The sequence below is a fragment of the Nannobrachium achirus genome (genome assembly GCF_963921795.1).
Source record: "Nannobrachium achirus genome assembly, chromosome: 24".
Classification (NCBI taxonomy): domain Eukaryota; kingdom Metazoa; phylum Chordata; class Actinopteri; order Myctophiformes; family Myctophidae; genus Nannobrachium; species Nannobrachium achirus.
The window spans coordinates 42,697,779-42,719,465 of record NC_137831.1 but is presented as its reverse complement, the minus strand read 5'-3'; the positions used below and the strand labels follow the sequence as shown (position 1 = coordinate 42,719,465).

The following is a 21,687-nucleotide window of genomic DNA, read 5'->3' as shown; positions in this document are numbered from 1 at the left end:
AGGCTTTTCTCTTCGGAGATGAGTAAGCCTGGCTACGCGAGGCTACTGCCAACCTGGGGAGACAACAGACTGACCTCACCCTTCCTTCTATGCATGAGGAGTCCAAGTTGCTTCTTTTCACCTGACAGGGGGGGGGGAGTTTCCCTAGTTGGACTTAGAAGGAACACGTTATTTCCAACCATTTATCATTTTATGCTTTAGCTATTAAAAAATAGCAGATCTACAAGCTCACAGCGAGCTTGTAGATCTGCTATTTTTGAAAAATCTTGAAAATGTGTGCAATTCTTTGAATATTTTTGACCCAATTCTATAAGTCTCTTCTGAATCCTTCTAAGGAAAAATGATATGTATTTTACCATGGACCCCCATCTCAAAATATTGTATCAGGGACCCCCCAGAAGCAAATATTTGAGTTACAAATGTTTGCTTTAAAAAATATATATGTATTCAAAGATTTGCACACATCTTCATAATTTTTCAAAAATAGCAGATCTACAAGCTCGCAGCGCGCTGCAAGCTTGTATATTCTGCTATTTTTCAATAGTTAGAGCGTTCAATAACTCCAGGCCCTAAATGGGTTAACCTGCGAAGGCCTGGCCGAGCGGCCGCGCTGCTGTTTGAGCAATGGCCTGCCTCAGTCGCATAGCTACTGACATTCACACCCCAGCGCTTCCCAAGACGACCACAGGCTTCAAATGTTGGCCAGCAAACCACCTTGGGTCAACGGGCCCGCTGAGAGCCGTGATGTTCGTTCGGGAGGAGAGAGAGCGACGGTCATTCATTATCTTGTTCCTGGGCCTCTAAAGTCTGACGCTTTGGTTTCTCCTTGTCCAGCAATTCTCATCCGTTTTCATTTCAGGGCCCCCGGTTTGATGTGCATCATTAGGCCATGGACCCCCATTTGATCTGATTTTGACATTTTTAAAGACCCAGTGAAATGAAAAACAAAATGTTCACACTTTTAGAGCTTATCTGTGGTAATCATATTATGAACATTCCTAACACTAGATGCCAAAAAAATGTAGAAAGATGAAGATGAAAATACCCCATCATTTCCTGTGAACAGAAACGTGCTGCATGATGTCATAGACAGACTTTTTGAACATAAATGAACCTTTGATTACATTCACCTGTTTGATTCCCATTGCTGCACATTCCTCCAAACACAGCTGATTTTAATTACAGAGCTACTCCTTATTGTAAACTTAATGAGCACAATAGAATATGTATCTGTAAACATTATCCACCTGTTTCCGCGTTATCTGGGACACTTCCGCTTAACCGCAGACATACAAGCTCACGTCGCGTCGCAGATGCAACCGCTGTGAGCTTGCAGATCATTCTCGGCTGCGCGCAATGCACGACGGGAAGTGGGAAAGTTGTGGATAGGTTAGAATAATAAGCAACTTGGTAACAAACATTCTGCACAAGAGGCAGCCTGGTCGTGTATCTCTGCCTTGCTAATAATGATGGCTACAAACAAAACATTAGGCATCACATGACTCAGATTTTACGTTCCATCGCCCGAAGGGCTGGTCCCTTCTGATTGGTTCAGAAACACACAGTATTCAGACTGATACTTCAAAATAAAATGCCCAAAATAGCCATTTCACTAGGTCTTTAAAGGATGACTTCACCACTTTTCAACCTATGGTCATATACCGGTAATTGGTCCTCCTCACTGATGTTCATGATAAAATAGCACAATTCCTTTCCACTCGTCTGTGTCTCATAGGAGGGCTGGCAGTTCAGAAACCTGTCTACCAGTGACATCATCGATGGAGAATCCAAGCTAATAGACACTGCAGGTTTACTAATCCTGAATAGTTACCATGCTATAATGGAAGCCATTGTTCTCAAGATAATAAATATCGAAAAATTATTTTTAAATCTTGTTTAAAAATAATCTGCCTAACGATGATGTCACAGGTAGGCAGTGTTCTTAATTGCCCCTCTTATGAGACAGAGTAGAAAATAATTGTGCTATTATATCACTAGTAAGACGCCTCAGGGCGACATGCAACCTCGGTCGTGCCAATTCTTGGCCATCTGGCCAGTGATGTATATCGGACCAGTTACCCATATATGGAGACCCCAGGTACCCATATATGGAGATCCATGTACTGTATATGGTTTCCTTTTATGCCCATACATGGAGATCCCCATCTGAAGCAGCAACACAGATATGGACCATGTCTTGGACATCTGGGCATTGATGTATATCTTCATATATGGGCATAAAAGGGATTCTGGGGATTACCCATATATATGGACTTTTACATAGGTGATGTCACCTGTGATATCACCTTGATGTGTCAAGGGAACCACAGTGTCAGGCGTGACCTTCAGAGATACACAGATATGTGGACAATTGATTGCTTGAAGACTTTATCAGAAGAAGTTTGCATAGAAAAAGGTACAGTTTCATGACGGTACAGTTCACTGGTTACAAGGTCTACTAAAAGGAGATCCTAGAAAAGACTAAGCTTATTTCCACAGGAAACCATTGAAGTATCTCATATAACATTGAATGACAGACGGATAGAACACAGTACTATGCAGTAGATATAGTCAGGGAAAAAAGGGGAAACAATTTAAAAAATAAAAACATACAGTAGGTAAATACACTGGTAAATACACTGGTTCACTGGTACAAGGTCTACTAAAAGGATATCCTAGAAAAGACTAAGCTTATTTCCACAGGAAACCATTGAAGTATCTCATATAACATTGAATGACAGACGGATAGAACACAGTACTATGCAGTAGATATAGTCAGGAAAAAAAGGGGAAACAATTAAAAAACAAAAAAAAACAAGATGTGCCGGATGTCATCAGAGCATGATGTCAGAGCAGCAAAACCCATAGACCATAAAACTGTGTATGTGTAATGAGGGGGCCAAGGATAGACCCCTGTGGGACGTACCCTGGTCAGTGAAGCATAGGGTTTAAGTGGTTCTGGAGAGATAAAAGTGGCGTTCTGCAGGTAGACTACAGCAGCAGCCTCCTCTCTCGCGGGCTAATGTTTTATTTAAAAACCACCGCTCGTGGCCAAAAACACTGTAATCGGACCACAAAGGTTTTCATTGTATCGCCTCAACACAGCTGTCGGACTTAATTATTCCAGATGGCGACTTTTAAGCCATTTAGGCCTAGAATTATTTAATGCTTTAACCAGTGAAAAATAGCAGACCTACAAGCTCGCAGCGCGGCACCGAGTGCCGCGCTGCGAGCTTGTAGATCTGGCTATTTTTGAAAAAGTCGTGAAAATGTGTGCAAATCTTTGAATGGCTCATTTTTAAAGTGAACATTTGTAACTCAAATTTTGCTTCTGGGGGGGTCCCTAGAAGTAAATGTTTTGAGATGGGGGTCCTTGGCCAAATACATATCCTTTTGGGGGTCCTTCACAAGTTCACATGAAAAAGTTTGAGCACCGCTGACATAGAAACAGGATTTAGAAGACACTAGAATCGGGTCAAAACATTCAAAGACTTTTCCACAATTTTTCAAAAATAGCAGATCTTCAAACTCGCAGCGCGGCACTCGCAATAATGCATACTCGGTCTAACTGGGTTAAGAGACCCGCAGCGGTCTGTGTGTAAAGTTTTAACAGCTTAAAGGTAATGAATTAGTGATGTTTTAGAAGGGACAGTAAATAAGGCCTGGGAGAGAAGAGTCGCCGTGAGGTAATGTGAAATCGAAACACTTAGTTTTTTTTTTTTTTTCACTCTTTTCCCCACAGCACAGAGGTGCCTCTAAGCCCGAAGCACAGCAACAGTGTTTAACTTTCCTTAAGTTTATTATTTGCACAGAGAAGATGTGACAAAATATCAAAGTGAATCTCACCTGATTCAGTGTTCTGTCGACGCCAGTACAACACAACCGTGGATGATTGGGTTTGTCTGTTTTTTGTCTCCACCAGCCGAAGGCTTGGGGGAGAGTATGTTTTCGCCTCCGTCCGTGCGTCCGTCCGTCCGTGCGTCCGTCCGTCCGTCCAGTTTGTTACCAGCTAATCTCCGGCGCCGTTGCCCAGGTCGCTGCCAAAATGAGCACACACACTCCCCGGATGCCAGTTCAGAACCTCTGCCCCACATTTTTCAAATGGCCCTGTTCTAGCCCCACCATGAGGCCGATGTTTGCAAAACACATTTCTGTACACTACTCTTAGAGATCTTGTCCACAAATCCTACAAATCGGTAGACAGTATCTCTACAGTCATGTGATCAACATGGATCTGTCCGATTTTCCATATTCCATTCTGATTGGCTACAATCTGAAAACACAAATTGACATGAATCCAAAATACACTGACGATTGTGCTGTCAAACAATGCAACTATATGGAATCTATGATAAATGGTAAATGGTGCATTTATATAGCGCTTTTATCCAAGGCACTTTACATAGATTGTGCATTACATTCACCCATTCACGCACACATTCATACACCGGTGGCGGAGGAAACCATGCAAGGCACCAACCTACTCACCAGGAGCAATTAGGGGTTCAGAGTCTTGCTCAAGGACTCTTCGACATTAACTCAGGGGGAGCCCGGATTCGAACTGGGAACGCTTTCGGGAACCCTTCGTGCTCTAATAACGGTTTCTCTACCCCTGAGCTATGCCGCCCCTATAAGCCCCATAAGCTTGTGGGGGTCCCTGTTTCATCTCTCTCTCAACTAAGGGGTCCTTGGCCTGAAAACGTTGGAAGACCCCTGGCATGAATTGTAAATTGTACACTGTCAGAGTTAAGGGGAAGACCTTGAAATGTACAAGTTTAATCCATTCGTACTAAAATGTCTCCTCCTCCTCTCTCGCAGCAACAGCAGGAGCTCCTGGCCCTGAAGCACCAGCAGGAGCTGTTGGAGCACCAGAGGAAGATGGAGAACCACCGCATGGAGCAGGAGATGGAGAAGCAGCAGCGGGAGCAGAAGCTGCTGCTGCTCAAGAACAAGGAGCGGGGGCAGGAGAGTGAGTCCTACACCGTCACCCACACACCATCAGAGAGAGAGAGAGGATGATTAGGGCTGTGAGGTGGAATTCAGATCAATCAATAATCATGAGAAATGAGGAGACAAGACAATTATTAGGTGGTGGTGGTCAAGTTTATGTAAACATGATATCATGGACACAGAGCCGTTTCTGGGTCCATGGGGGCCCTAAGCATGATTCTGCTATGGGGCCTTCCTGCGAAAAAATAATAGGCCTAACATTTTTTATCGTTTTTTAATCCATTTTATAATGGAAATATATATATATAAAAAAAGTATATATAAATGAATAAATAAAAAACGACAACAACAGGCAATGCATTTTTGCTATGTTTGATTTGTTCTTTTCTTATTTAAATAAAAAATGAAAACTTCCCTAGGGGTGCTGGAACACCTGCAGCACCCCTAGTTCCCATGCTGTTCCCACGCTCCTGCACAGTGGCCACTGTGCCAAAACATCACATTCACTTTCTCTTTCAGCGGTGTGGAGATGCGCGGAAGCAAAGAAAGTCACCACAGTTTGATTTGATCATTGCTTTAGTCAATTATGAAGGGATTTTAAAAATTAAAACGTCTCCATATTTCTTGGGAAGTCTACTTCGCAACTTGGCCTTTGCGATTCGCTAATCGCGGGATTTCACATCGCGATTTCGTTTTGAAAACGATTAACCATGCAGCACTAGTTCTTTTCTGCTGAGGAGGGGGCGGTGGGGGGCCTTTTTGGTCGGCGGGGCCCTACGCAGAGTGCGTAGTCTGCGTATACGGCCCGCCGGCGCTGCATGGACAGAAGTACAATTAACACTCTGGGCAGTGGTAAAAGAGTTCTGCCAAGAAGAAAGGTCAAACACTAGAGTTATACTGTGGCTTCAAGGCCTCTGGAACGAGCTGTACCATAACAAGATAGGCTTTACCAAAACAATAGTTACTGAGGCCTACTGAAGGCCTCTCTACCCTAACTATCAGGTATTGGTATCATCATAAATACCTAGATATTAATATAATCAATGAATACATTATCTACTCTATAACGTCACAATCAATCATGATAATCTCTAATCTACTGCAGCTGTCACGATTATGACATTTTACATGACGATTAATTGTCACTCAAATTAATTGTGTTTCTGTCATTGACAATTACATTCCTGTTTGGCTTGTAGGCTTTGAAGTTGCACATGGCAGATATGACATAACCTAAATGTACAAAGAAATGACTGACATATTTGACAACTTTATTCTTGAAAAAGAACCTTGTTAATGGAAATAGCCGATCTACAAGCTCACAACGCGTCACAACGCGTCACATCGCGTCACATGGCGTCACATCGCGGCACGTTGTGAGCTTGTAGATCTGATATTTCCACTATTTTTGAAAATGTATGAAAAATATGATAATTTTTCTACATTTCAACGATTTTGACAAAATAATTGCGATTATGTCAAATAATGGCGATTAGATGATTATGTAATAATTGTGACAGCCCTAGGGATGATTATGTTGAATGTCAACCATTTGGGACGAGATGTAAAAAATCTTCGTTGTTGGGTGGAAACCTTGTAGGTCCACAAACCGTTTGTTTTGCATTCATCGTATTAATATTATTTGAAATAGTGAAAATAGCCGATCTACAAGCACCACCGCGAGGCGTTGTGTGCTTGTAGATCGGCTATTTTCACTAGTTTTCTGCGACAGTCCTGTATGATGAAGCAGGGCTTTACTTTATGAAAAGGCAGAGAATATTTGAAACTTGGAGATACAGAAGCTGCTGCCTCTCAAGAGCGGGGGAGTAGAGGGGGCAGGAGAGTAACTACCGTCACCCAGACACCACGAGAGAGAGGATGATTATGTTGAATGTCAACCATTTTGTCTCCTTGACATTTACCAATCCAGACTTAAAAGGACGAGATGTAAAAATGCAGATTTATACAGGGCTAACCTCGCGTCACCAGGCTTTCTCGGGGGGAAAGCCTGGTGTTCGTTTACAACGGGCCGTTGATCCGCTCTAGGCGGAAACCACAAGCAGAAGATGCGGCGTCGCTTTGTTTTGTTTCCCCCCGTTTGTTTCCCCAATCCCTATTAAAATGCTCGAGTAGCCTAGTGTAGTCTTGCCAGTTGCTACCAGTTGGACTAAAAGATGCATATACCAAACACATTTTCCAAAAGCAAAACTACACCACATCAAGGGGTTTATTGGGTAGGCCCTAAAAGTATGTCCTTGAGCGCAGGGGAATTATTTTGGATTAAAACTGTTTCCAGTTTGATAGTTCCGGCCAGTCCGTCTAGGACTACAACATGACGTAAAGTGGTTTCCGCTCCCGACCAGATCAAACCCCGAAAAAGGCGAAGGGACCCTAGGCTAATACAGGGCTCCCACGGTCGTGAAATTCCTGGAAATATTTTGAAATGCTTTTGTGTGATGCTGTAGTATGATCAAGCGGGGTGTTTTTTCCAACATCACGCGAAAGATGTAACATGGTAAAATGCAATACTACGTGATACGTTGTTAGCTTATGGATCTGTTCTTTTTGTCAAATGACAGCTTCGCTCGAGTCTGTCTTGGTGCATTGATAACACACTGGTTTAAGAGTCTAATTATTGCACCGTATGATTGCTATAGGCCTGGAAAATTTGGAAATGGGGTAGAATTTAGCCAAAAATAGCAGATCTACAAGCTCACTGTGAGCTCGAGGCGTTGTGAGATTGTGGATCGGCTATTTTCGGCAAAGAGGTTTGGTGTAGGGGCGCCCGCTGGCCTAGTGGTCAAGGCGCATACCACATACTAGGCTATGATGCCTGCTGGCGTCGTCGGTTCGATTCCCGATCCAGACAACCTTTGCCACGTGTCATTCCCCGTCTCTCTCTCCCCATTTCCTGTCAGTCTACTGTCCTATCAAATAAAGGCATAAAAAGCCCAAAAAACAAATATTAAAAAAAAAAAAAAAAGAGGTTTGGTGTAGAGGGGAAAAAAGAGCAGACTAAGTACAGAGTGAAACGTCAAGTTTATTAAGTATCGACGGTTCAAGTGGTTAAATATCTGAAAACACAAATTGACAAGAAAAACCAAAATACACTGATGATTGTGCTGTCAAACAATGAAACTATATGGAATCTATGAACAGGTTGTGGGGGTCCCTGCTTCATCTCTCTCTCAACTAAGGGGTCCTTGGCCTGAAAACTTTGAAGACCCCTGATCTACTGTATAAGGAGAGCCGGTTAGACGTTAGCTAATGTCCATTTCTAACAGAACCCCTAGCTTCGTCCCCATTTGCGTCTTCCAGAGTTCCCAGTACTTTTTGGAAGAAAAAGAAGAAGGAAAAAAATGAATGTTGAAAGCACCATTGACCTAGAGACGTTGGCAGCGCGCACGGAGCATGCGTGCGCGCGTGCGCGTTTTCCATTTCACTTGGAGAGCGTGTGTGTTTACTATGGTAAATACGGAGCCGTATTAGCCGGTGGCCTTGGCCCGGGCTAAAGCAGGTTATTGCTGCTCGGCGCGCGCTGCTGGCTGTCTCTCAACAAGCCATTGACAGTCTGGGGGAGGCCAGTTCACACGCTACAGTATATATGGTCGTTGTCGGAATGGAAACCTTGTATGTCCAAAACCGTTCGTTTTGTATTTATCGTTTTAAAAATGATTTAAACTAGTGAAAATAGCCGACCTACAAGCACACAACGCCTCGCGCCGCGAGGCGTTGTGTGCTTTTAGGTCTGCTATTTTCACTAGTTTTGTGCGACACTTTTGTATGATGACGTTTATTTTACCAAAGAAGTAGACGTGTAACGATACAATTTGACAGTGATACGATACGCATCACGATACATGGTTGACGATACGATACATGGACGATATTGGTTCATTCATGGTGATACGATACGATTCGATTCAATGCTTTAAAATCGATATAGTAAGTATTTAGCAAGGAAATGAAATCTGTGTAAAATATCTATTATTATCGAAGTATAAACGCTGTGATTATCTAGCAAATACATGGACATTATATTTCAACACATATGGACAAACCCACCTTGACATGAACACAGAGATTACACACATTTATCGATAGACCAAGAGTAGCTATATGGAATGGAAAGGTGATTAGACCCCTATTTTTAATTTTCCCTCTTAAAATTGCCAAATACAGTGCACAAATACAATCAATTATTTGCATTGCAAAACGATTCGATACCGATTAGCGCATGTTAAAATGATACAATACGATACAAAGACAAAACGGTACGATATTGTGCTTTTTCAAACGATATAGTAGATCATTGCAAATTAAAATTGATTTTTCGATTCAGTTACTATATCGTTACTCCCCTACAAAAAAGACATACACATTTGAAACTTGGAGATACGAGGTTTCGGCCCGACAGTGGCGATATGGAAAGAGGGTACAGATCAAGGCTGTGTGTGTGTGTGTGTGTGTGTGTGTGTGTGTGTGTGTGTGTGTGTGTGTGTGTGTGTGTGTGTGTGTGTGTGTGTGTGTGTGTGTGTGTGTGTGTGTGTGTGTGTGTGTGTGTGTGTGTGTGTGTGTGTGTGTGTGTGTGTGTGTGGACAGGGAAATAGTTACTACTTTGTGAAGTAAAGATAGTACAATCGGAGGAAAAAACCAAGTGGGGACAAATGAATAGGTCCCCACAAGCTGTTTAGGGGTTAGGTTAAGGGTTAGGGTTAGGTTTAAAAATGAATGGAATGTCCCCACAAAGATAGTAGACTATGTGTAATGTCCCCACAAAGTATCAATTGCAAACCTGTGTGTGTGTGTCTGAGAGATGGAGAGAATGTGAAGTGTATCATGCGGTATATTGTCACTGTCAGGCAGAAACCTCGTATCTCCAAGTTTCAAATGTGTAAATTTTTTCGCAAAGTAAAGCCCTGCTTCATCATACAAGGCCATCGCACAAAAGTGGTGAAAACAGCCGATCTACAAGCACACAACGCCTGTTTTCACTATCATTTTAAAAATGATAAATACAAAACAAATGGTTTTGGGCATCCAAGGTTTCCACCTGACAACGACGATATCTATGTGTCTCTCTCTGAGTAAGAGGCAACGCGTGGCCGTTTATGTGCGAGAGAGTTGGTGAATGAGCGGACGAACGGTGTGAATGAGAGGACCTCAGTCACCGTGTGGGAGAGGGTGACATCACTGCGTGTGCGTGCGCACGTGCACGGGCGCACAGAGGAGTTCCGAACATTGTGTCAGTGCCCCTCGTTGATACAATTCCAGTGGCGTCAGTTCAGAAAAAGCTAAGGTATGGCAACGTGACTGGTGCCTTCGCGCGCGTGCAAGACACCAGTCACGTTGCCATACCTTAGCAACAGGCACGATGAAAAGTAAATTTTATTATTTCCCCCTGCAGCCAAGGTATGGCAGCTGCCATAGCTTGCCATAGCTTGCCATACCCAATTGACGCCAATTGATGTAAAGTAACTAAGTACATTTACTTAATTTGGCTATTTGAACATAGCTAGTTTTCCACAGTCTTTTGAAAATAAAAAAAATACTTTTACACAATTTTGATGGGGCATTCTTCATAACTAGTACTTTGACTTTTGGTACTTTAAAGGAGTAGTTCACCCCCAAAATGCCATGGAGACTTGAGTTCAATCATATTTTTGTTTTTGTTTTAGTCACATTCATAAGACAATAATTTAATGGAAAAAAAAATTACTCCCATTGATTCCGGATTGGGAACCGAATGCATTTGGGTCCCCATCCGGAATCAATGGGAGTACATTTACTATAACAAATTTCTTGTTTTAGGAATACGAAAAATACAAAAAAATAATATTGAACTGATGTCTCCATGGGGTGTGTAATCAATAGAAAAAGTCATTTTGGGGGTGAACTACTCAAGTACATTTTGATGCCAATACTTTTGTACTCATATACAGTACATTTTGAACTCCGGACTGCAGTATTGGTACTTGTACTGAAGTGAAAAAATAGAGTACATTTTCCACCCTTGGATGAGTCATAAGGTGGTGTGTGTGACTCATGCAGGTGCAGTGGCGAGCACCGAGGTGAAGATGAGACTGCAGGAGTTTGTCCTCAACAAGAAGAAAGCCCTCGCTCAGAGGAGCCTCAACCAAGGAGGCCTTCCCAACGACGCGCCATACTGGTACAGGTACGTACGCAACACTGGGGCTGTGGCCAGGGGTGTCGCACCACATTCTGGGCCCCGGGTGCAAGGATCCACTCACATTTTGTACTTAGACTGTTGAAAAATAGCAGATCTACAAGCTCGCTGCTTCTAGATCTGCTATTTTTGAGAAAACGTGAAAAGTCTTTGAATATTTCAAATCCTTCTAAGGTTTTTTTGAAAAACCCATGTTTCTATGTCAGTGGTGCTCAAACCTTTTCATGTGAAGGACCCCCAAAATGATATGTTTTTTGCCACTGACCCCTATCTCAAAACATTTAGTTCCAGGGACCCCCAGGGAGCAAAATATGAGTTACAAATGTTCGCTTTAAAAATACACATATTCAAAGATTTGCACACATTTTCACGACTTTTCAAAAATAGCAGATCTACAAGCTTGCAGCGCGGCACTCGGTACCACACTGTGAGCTTTTATATCTGCTATGTTTCAATGGCTAAAGTATAAATTAATTAAGGCCCCTCCATCTTGGGTCCTAGTAACTCAGTCCCAGGCCTTTGCAACACCAGAGACGAAGGAGGGAAGAAAGGAAATGACTGGGTGAATAAGTAAAGCGCGTCAGTACTAATACAACTTTTTTTGATATATATATATATTTGGTTCGCCTACGATATATAAAATCCATAAACATTCATGAGCTTCAGTGACGATGACGTTACGATGCTTGTTTGTTCCCCACTTCATCGCTCACGCAAAACAAGCTGAACACGCACACACGCACGCACGCACGCACGCACGCACACACGCACGCACACGCACGCGCGTGTGCACTGTGACTGAGAAGGGTTATTGGAACCTGATGAGAGGTACTGGTATACTGAGGCCTTGCCTTGTCTGTTCTTTGCGGAACAGAAAAGAACGTTGTTCACCGAAGTCGAAAAACAGCGGCCAGCCTGGAAACTCAATTTCATGATGGAGGAATCATGCTAACTGTTAGGCTACTACTAGACCGAGAATTGCTCGTTTTTATTGGATGAAAAAAAAAATATATATATATATATATATATATTTCCTGTCGAATATTCGACTATTCGAATACTTTGAGGTCGAATAATTTGAATACTAAAAATCACTATTCGTGAATGCACGCGTGCCTTTTTATGGTGTGCACAGCTCTAGCTTTGTCTGTGGTTTTACTATTCTTTTTCAGTGCTATTCTCTCTCTCCCTCTCCCTCTCTCTCCCTCCATTGACTCTCTGCTTATTAAGAGTTAGTTTCCTCTCCTCTGTGCATGCAGAGGCCAGGAGGACATTAGGCACCACAGAGTGTATATATATATATTGTCACTGTTGGGTAGAAACCTCGTATCTCCAAGTTTCCTGCTTCATCATACAAGGCCGTCGCACAAAAGTAGTGAAAACAGCAGATCTACAAGCACACCACGCCGTTGTGTGCTTGCAGATCGGCTGTTTTCACTAGTTTAAATCATTTTTAAAATGATAAATGCAAAACGAACAGTTTTGAACAAGGTTTCCACCCAACAACAACAATATACCGGTATATACATATATATATATTTATACATACATTCACCAGACCAGAACATGGCTTTGGACCGGGGCCAGGTCCAGCTTATAACCTGGCCTACAAACACAGCACAACACTGCTCTGTGGGCAGAGAAGCACAGATGGCTGATTAGGCCGCGTGTCTTCAACATGGAGCTGATGGATTAGAGCAGCAGCAGCAGCGCTCCAATCACTCAAATCTATCAGTCAGGAGTTTTGTTTTCAGAGGGATTATTCGGTTGGATTGAATTCGCAAGGGAGCAATTTTCTCCCCGCCTTATTTTAACGACTTAATTTTAGCCTCTTAAAGGAGTAGTTCACCCCCAAAATGACTTTTTTTCCTATTGATTACTCACCCCATGGAGTGCAATAATATTTTTAGTTTTTTGTCGCATTCCTAAGACAATAATTTGATTACAATAAATGTACCCCCGTTGATTCCGGATGGGGACCCAAATACATTAATGGGCCCCCATCTGGAATTAATGGAGCTACATTTACTTGAATCATTTTGTATTTTTTTTTGTCTTAGGAATGTGACAAATACAGAAAAGATATTATTGACCATGGGGTGAGTAATCAATAGGAAAAAAAAGTCATTTTGGGGGTGAACTACTCCTTTAAGCCAGTGGTTCCCAAACCTTTTAGCTCGAGACCCAAAAGGGAAATTAGACGTTTGCCCTGGACCCAAACTAGTGAAAACTACTAGCTTGCAATGCGTTGCTTTGTTGTGTGATTATTTATGCTCATGCTTATTTGCGCATGTGTTTGTGTGTGTGTGTTTCTTTGTCCAGGAAAACCCAGCACAGCTCTCTGGACCAGAGCTCCCCTCCGCAGACGGGCTTGTCCGCCTATAACCATCCTGTGTTGGGCGTGTACAACCCTCGCGATGACTTCCCCCTGCGCAAGACCGGTACTGCACGCACACACACACGCGCACACACACACGCACACACAGGTGCACACATGCACTTTCACCACTTGCTCCATACCCGTCCACACTGGGCAGCAGCAGCTCTGGCAGGGGCAGAGGGGCTGGCGCACATTTTGGCGTCATTTAGCCAGGACTTCATTCCCGCGGGCTCCACACGGTTTTCCGCCGTGCTCGTCCGGTATAGCTGCTGTGCGAGCTCGTGTTTCTCTCTCGTGCGCGCGCACAGTAGCACAGTTTCACCACTGTGCCTGTCCGGCAGCCTCTATGCAGACTCACGTTTGGCGTAATTTAGATAGCATCAGAGCTCCACGCCATTAATCACTCCCTAAATTAGCCTGTCAGGGATTTCCCAGCAGCTCCCATATGAGAGTGTTGGTGGAGACTCTGTACAGTAATGCGTAGGTGGTTTAAAGAGTTCAGGAGAGTGCACCACGGCCCGAAAGGACACAGCGAAATCATCAGGGTTCATTTAACCCATTTAGAACGGGTACACATTTTGTGTATCATTATTTTATGCTTTAACCCATTCAGGCCGGGAACACATTTTGCTGTTTGGGAAGGGCTTACAGTACATGTACAGTACGTAGCAACATATTTGTTTTGTAGGCTAATTTCTGATTTAGCCCTATTCTATAGGTTAGGCCTAAATGGGTTAACTATTGAGTGCCGCGCTGCAAGCTTGTAGATCTACTATTTTTGAAAAATCGTGAAAATTTGAATTTTGACCCGATTCTATAAGTGTCTTTTGAATCCTTCTAAGGTGTTTTGAAAAACCTATGTTTTCTATGTCAGCAATCTGGCCAGCCATCGTCAAAGAAAAGGTCCTTTTCACTTAACTGGAGCTCAGTTAGTCTGTTCTTGAGAGACTACTATGTCAGTGGTTCTCATACTTTTTCATGTGAAGGACCCCCAAAATGATATTTATTTGGCCACGGACCCCCATTTCAAAATATCTAGTTCCAGGGACCCCCCCAGAAGCAAAATCTGAGTTACAAATGTTCCCTTTGAAAATACATATATTCAAAGATGTGCACACATTTTCACGACTTTTTCAAAAATAGCAGATCTACAAGCTCGCAGCGCGGCACTCGGTGCCGCGCTGTGAGCTTGTATATCTGCTATTTTTCACTGGTTAAAGCATTCAATAATTCTAGACCTAAATGGGTTAAAGGGGCATGATACACTTGACTGGTTTGTGTCGTTTGTTTTCTAGTTCAGGTTGAAAATGGCAATTCTAAAACAGCTAGTTCCATTCCTTGATTCTGATTGGCTGGTTTCCCTTTAATTGCTGTGGTATATGAGACTATAATCCACAACTTGAATCAGTTTATATCAAACCCAGGTGCGTTATTTCTTTCCACAGTGTTTCACAGGGCACCGGTTATCTGCACCTGTGTTGTTGGCAAAACAGCTGGGAAGTACTTTCTTGTAGACCTTGTAGTGAATTATTAGTGAAATAGAACAGTTTTAATTGGTACTGGTCTATGATTTTTCATGTTGCCATATTGTAACCGTTTTAGAAAAGCAATAAGCCACGCGAGGCATGTGGTTACCTGGTATTTTATAACGGCTGAGAGGGTTGGAGACGTTTAAGCTGAACTGTAAAGCAAACTAAACGCAGCCTAGGGTTTCGTGTCCCTTCACCACAAATTGTCTACAAATTTGTACTCCCTTTGTGGTTTGAGCTTACATTGTTTACTGTTTTAACCTCTACTATAGTAAATAAAATCACACCCGTGTGAACTGAGCGGTGGTCGTGGAGGCTGTGCAACAGCAAAACAAATATATGGGTAATAATAATAATAATGCCACTGCTATTGCAGTTGATGCTCAAGGCAGACTAGACTCAACAGCACCTCTCTGGTCACACAGGGTACTCAGGCTACATACACCAGAGGCTACATACAGACAGACACACACACAGACAGACAGACACACACGGATACACACACGGCCACGCTATGGAGACGGTGTGACCACCGCTCAAAAATAACATCGGAAAAGTACCTTCGCCATGAACAATTGTGTCTTTTCCCAACGAGGCACAGTGTTTGTGTGTGTGTGTGTGTGTGTGTGTGTGCGTGCGCTGAGTGCAAAGTGCATGTTTGTGCGCAAGTCTGTGTACTCCTTCCCGCCCGCGTACTGTGTGTGTGTGTGTGTGTGTGTGTGTGTGTGTGTGTGTGTGTGTGTGTGTGTGTGTGTGTGTGTGTGTGTGTGTGTGTGTGTGTGTGTGTGTGTGTGTGTGTGTGTGTGTGTGTGTGTGTGTGTGTGCGCGTGCGTGCGTGCGTGCGTGCGTGCGTGCCCACAGTGTATATGGGTGTGCTCTCCGGTTGGTTTGCCTGTGTGGTGTCTGTCTGCTGTGTGTGTGTGTGTGCGTGTGTGTGTGTGCGTGCGTGCGTGCGTGTGTGTGTGTGTGTGTGGTGGTGTAGCTGCAAACCAGCGGTCGTCTTACAGTGCAATTATTCACTTAGCGGGGTGGTAGGCCAGGCGGGTGCGGGCCGCCGCTCCGCTCCTGTTGATTCTGGGATCGGGCTAGGCCGCGGGACACTAGCAGCACACACACACACACACACACACACACACACACACACACACACACACACACGCCACAGTTGACTCTGGCCCACACGGCCGCATTCCAGCCTCAGGAGAAGGAGAGGAAGATGGAAGGGAGGGGAGTGGCGGTCATTGAGGGGGGGGGGGGGGGGGCAGTGAGAGAGAGAGAGAAGGAGGGAGAGGCGGAAGAGAAAAGAGGAGAGGAGAGCAAGGGGAGCTCGACCGCCACTGACCAGCCACTTAAAGATGCAGTGCATGATTTATTTCCCGCCTAAAACATGTTTATCAGGTATTATGATTATACTAGGAGGAGGATTTCTTTCCAAAAGAGTGTACAGAAAGAGTTAAAATTAGGTGTCTATGTGGCCACACCCACCAGTTCATTAAGTATGCCTGGTTGTCAGGTGGGTGGTGACCCAGCTGAAGTTAGCCACACCCACAGTGTTGGGTAAAAGGGGAGGGGATGATTTTATGATGTCATTTACTCACTGTTTTTGGATGGGCACTTTTGACCCACAAGGTGTCAGCCTCCAGGAAGAAATCCAAATTTCAAAGGGAATACATAATTGCTCATAACAACCACACCAGGGGGTCTAATGAAGTACTGTCAACCTCCTAGACACATGAAAACCAGAAAAAAGAACAAAACTATGGCACCACCTCTTTAAAGCCCTGCATACTTTGTCGTACAAGAATAGCAAAAATGAGCCGATCTACTACAAGCTCGCAAAGTGCCAATGAGATGTGACCTAGTAGCTATTTCTTTCTCGTTTATTTTATTTTATTCTTTTCTATGTTTGACACATTTCTTTACTTGTATATCATCACTGTCGGGCAGAAACCTTGTATCTCCAAGTTTCAAAAGTAGTAAAATTTGCAGTTCTACAAGCCATGCGAGGCGTTGTGTGCTTGTAGATCGGCTATTTTCACTATTTTAAAACGTTTTTTTAAATAATAACCCAAAAAAGGAAGGTTTCGGACATGCAAGGTTTCCACCAGACAACGACGATATAGCGCATACTTGTATTAATTTGTTATTTTATTCCCTTCCTGCCTTCTTTACTAGAATAATGCTCGCGGGCAGTTGAGGGGGTGGCGGTGGTTTCTTTTTAAAGGAGGCGAGTTGTAGGGGACAACACCGCCTCCGGTCAGCTCCTACGGAGGCCAGTAGCACGGCCAGGAGAGACACACACAGGGGCGTCACATGGGGGGGGGGGGGAGTGGGACGGGGGGGGGGGGGGGGGGGGGGGGGAGTGGGACGGAGTTACTAGGGCCCAAGGTGGGGGCGCCTTAATTATTTTATACTTTAGCTATTGAAAAATATCATATCTATAAGCTCACAGCGTGGCACCGAGTGCCGCACTGCAAGCTTGTAGATCTGCTATTTTTGAAAAGTCGTGAAAATGTGATGCAAATCTTTGAATATTTGTATATATATTTTTTCTTTTTATAATTTATTTTTTGGGGCTTTTTGCCTTTATTGACCAAGGGAGGTCCAATAGACTGACAGGAAATGGGGAGAGAGATGGGGAGTGACATGCAGTAAACGTCGTCCGGATCGGGAATCGAACCGGCAACGCCGCGGCAACCATGCCTATGTGGCGGTGCCTATGTGGTATGCGCCTTGACCAGTAGGCCACCGGACGCCCCAGAATATTTGTATTTTTTAAGCGAACATTTTTAACTAAAATTTTGCTTCTTGGGGGTCCCTGGAACGAAATATTTTGAAATGAGGGTCCGTGGCCAAATACATATCATTTTGGGGGTCCTTCACATGAAAAAGTTTGAGCACCACTGACATAGAAACATAGGTTTTTCAAAAAACCTTAGAAGGATTTGAAAGACTATTCAAAGAATTTTCACGATTTTTCAAAAATAGCAGATCTACAAGCTCGCAGCGCGGCACTCGGTGCCACGCTGTGAGCTTGTATATCAACATTTTTCAATACTTAGAGCAGAAAATAATACCTAACAATTAGGGTTGCCCGATCCCGATCACGTGATCGGATCGGCCGCCGATATGGCCGTTTTTATAAGATCGGAGATCGGGAAAAAAAAATCGAAACATTTTTTTTTTTTTTCAAAAAAATATTTTCTGGGAGTACTGAAAGTTACAGGTAAGGTGAATGCGATATGAAATGTAAGCTTACCATAATCACAGTAATCCTTAATCATTTTCAATCATATTCAAGGGCTTTTGGAGAAATGAGACAGACAGAGCACTGCAGAGGGAAGGTGATTGTGTCAGACTCTGTGTACAGCTGGCAGCTGATGCCAATAAGTAGTAATTGGCCCCTTGCTAATGGATCAAAGGAAGGCAATTATGTCTCTCTGCACTGTCAACTAGCTCAGTGGTTCTCAACCTGTGGGTCGGGACCCCCAGGGGGGTCCTCAAATTATTTTGGGGGGGTCCCCAGATGATTAACTTAACGTGCAACATTGTTTTCTCTCTCAACAGTAAACAAATCAACATAAAGTTTAAGTGTATAGAGGGTATCTGCACATTTCGAAAGTGAAAAATTAAGGACTTTTTAATACCTCTAAAATGACAAATTAAACATTGGCCAAATTGTCAAATATTAAAGCCAGAAATTGTGAAAATAGCCGATCTACATGCTCACAACGCCTCGCAACGCGAGGCGTTGTGAGCATGTAGATCTGCTATTTTCACAATAGAACCGTGTTATACAAAATATACTTCCTCAACTCTTCAGGGTCGGGGGTCCCCAGTTAAAATATGATTATTTTGGGGGTCACGGCCTGAAAAGGTTGAGAACCACTGAACTAGCTGCTACTGCATACTTTTAAAGCAGACTGGTTAATTGGTTCTTAACTTATTTTGTTTCAACTTTAAAAATGGCCAATGTTTTACCAGTTTTTATATAGTTTGTTGATTATTTTTGATGCTGTAATGGTCTATTTTTTTTTTTTTTTTGAGGTATTAAACAGGTTTTAAAAGTCCTTAAATCGTGACTTCACTGCCAAATTTCAAAGGCCACACCAAAGGTCCGCTGCACAATGATTGAGAAACACTGCACTAGTAGGCCTATATCACTATACACTACTCATAAGCTTTGTTTTTAATTTGTTGATTCAGTGCTGCACTAAGTGATAGAATGAATAGAATTTTTTTTTCTTAATGCCTTGCCAAAAGATCGGATCGGGAAAGATCGGGATCGAATCGGAAGCAATAATATTTGATCGGTATCGGATCGGGAGCAAAAAAACCCTGATCGGGGCATCCCTACTAACAATGTGTTCCCAGTTTAAATGGGTTAAACCCAATCCCCCTATGAAGAACATTCATGGGGGGCCCGCAGCGATCCTTGTACCCAGGGACCCAGAATTTGGTGCGACACCCCTGCACACACAGGAGCTGTTCCTGGAGGGAGGGTAGAGATTTCCCTTTGCTCGTCTGCGTTAATACATTCCAAACGGAATAGTTTATTGCCGTATCAAACAAGGTTGCGAGGAAGTTTGCTTCAAATAAACACAGTAGCACAGGGACGCCATTGGTATGGGCTAAGCATATACAGTAAGACCCCTGCCACCTCATTGAAAACACCTATTATTCAATAAAGCAATAAAACGGGTCGAACAAAGAAACCTGTATTTGTGGGAGGGAAACTGGCGTGTGAGAGAGAGAGAGAGCGAGACAACTCAAAGTGCATAACTTCGAGAAGCCAATTCAGACCGTGAAAAGTTTGAAAAATATATATATTTTAACCCATTTAGGCTTGGGATTATTGAATGCTTTAACTATTGAAAAATAGCAGATCTACAAGCTCACAGCTTGTAGATCTGCTATTTTTGAAAAAGTCGTGAAAGTGCATGTGTGCAAATCTTTGAATATATGTATTTTTTAGAACGTTTGTAACTCAAATATTGCTTCTGGGGGGTCCCTGGAACTAGATATTTTGAGATGGGGATCCGTGGCCAAATACACATCATTTTGGGGGTCCTTCACATGAAAAGGTTTGAGAACCACTGACATAGTAGTCTCTCAAGAACAGACTAACTGAGCTCCAGTTACTGTAAGTGAAAAGGACCTTTACTTTGACGATTGGCTAGCCAGATTGCTGACATAGAAACATAGGTTTTTCAAAATAAACATAGGTTTTTCAACAACAAAAAAAGCTTGCAGCGCTGCGAGCTAGTATATGTAACAGTATTAACTATAAGTGTGTATAATTACACAAAATGTTACATAAATAAGTGCATATACCTGACGATTCTCCATTGTGTACTGTATATAGAGTTTAGTGGTCACAGCTCCTTTAAGTCCCCTCCTACATTATCCTGTATAAATTACCTGCCACACCTCCACCTCTTCATTCTGTATTTCCGCATTGAATGAGGTCGGGTGGCCTTTGTTATCGTTCTGTGCAAAACACATTAATAATTGAAGTTACAAATGACTGATGAAGCGTTTGTTTGACTTTGTAGAGAAAGGAGCTCTTGTACACTGAAAAAGACTCACTTGGAGACGTGTGTGTTTCTGTCCTTTGTCAGAATTAAACGGAGGTTGTCTCCATAGAGAGTTTTGGGTCTATCTCTAATCTACACAACGCGGAGAGACAAAGATACACCGGTTATCTGCTATTTTTCAACTGTTAAAGCATAAAATAACAATACACGATAATGTGCGCCCGGTCTAAATTGGTTAAAAATAAGTTGTATATCGGTTAGAAGGCGAGCGTTGTGTGCTGCTCCGTGGAGAAGGAGAGGGCCTGTGTGCCACCCTGATATTTGCCCACACAGCACTGACGTGCGTTGCGGGGTTTACTTATGGTAATGCCAGCTGGGAGGGAGGTTTGGAGGCTTCTTTATAACACTGGCTGGCCATAAAGTGGAGGACTGGCACCTAGCGCTGCCCGGCAACGGTCACAGCGACCAAACAAGCGCTCCTTTTGTATGGGTCTCTCTCTCTCTCTCTCTCTCTGTCTCTCCCCGTCTCTCTCTGTCGGTGTCTCTCTATCTCTCCCCTTGGCATGGCTCCCTAGCCTCATGTAAGCGCTCGTTGGGTTATAGCGAGGCCACCCATGCCACCGCGGGGACATGCATGTGCGCGTAGAAGAAGAACATGCGTGTCCTGTATGTGTGGCTTGCGTTGTTGTCGCCCCCGCCTCTCAGTACTGGGGATGGGACGATATGAAAATGTCATTGTGACAAAAGAGATCGCGATTCACGATATTATGGCGATGATCAAAATTCATTATCCTGGGGCGGAACATTTGCTAAAAAAAATAGCAGATCTACAAGCTCACAACGCTTGTAGATCGGCTATTTTTTGGCAAAGAGATTTGTTAGAGAGCGAAAAAATTACTTTATCAAGTACGTATATCATAAGTACCTTTTACCAATAGGGTTTAAGTGGTACCGGATATGCAGCTCGGCAAATAAAAGGTGAATTGATCCCAGTGCATGACGGAGGACGATATCACGATAACTGAAATCTCCACGATACGATTATCGTGAGTGCTTTTTATTTCTATAATTTTTATCCCACGATTTTGCAACCCATTTTCACCC

The 21,687-nt window shown here is 43.2% G+C and overlaps 1 protein-coding gene across 2 annotated transcripts in view; it reads left to right on the top strand.

Moving 5' to 3' along the window:
* LOC308280432 (histone deacetylase 4-like) overlaps positions 1 to 21,687 on the top strand; it is a gene marked incomplete at its 5' end in the record, with an annotated part of 180,135 nt that overhangs the window by 94,815 nt on the left and 63,633 nt on the right. For both annotated transcript variants that reach the window (XM_080720696.1, XM_080720695.1), the window contains 3 exons: positions 4,819 to 4,969; positions 11,002 to 11,125; positions 13,460 to 13,578. In XM_080720696.1, the coding sequence (XP_080576822.1) occupies positions 4,819 to 4,969; positions 11,002 to 11,125; positions 13,460 to 13,578 (394 nt within the window). The remainder of the gene's footprint in view (positions 1 to 4,818; positions 4,970 to 11,001; positions 11,126 to 13,459; positions 13,579 to 21,687) is intronic.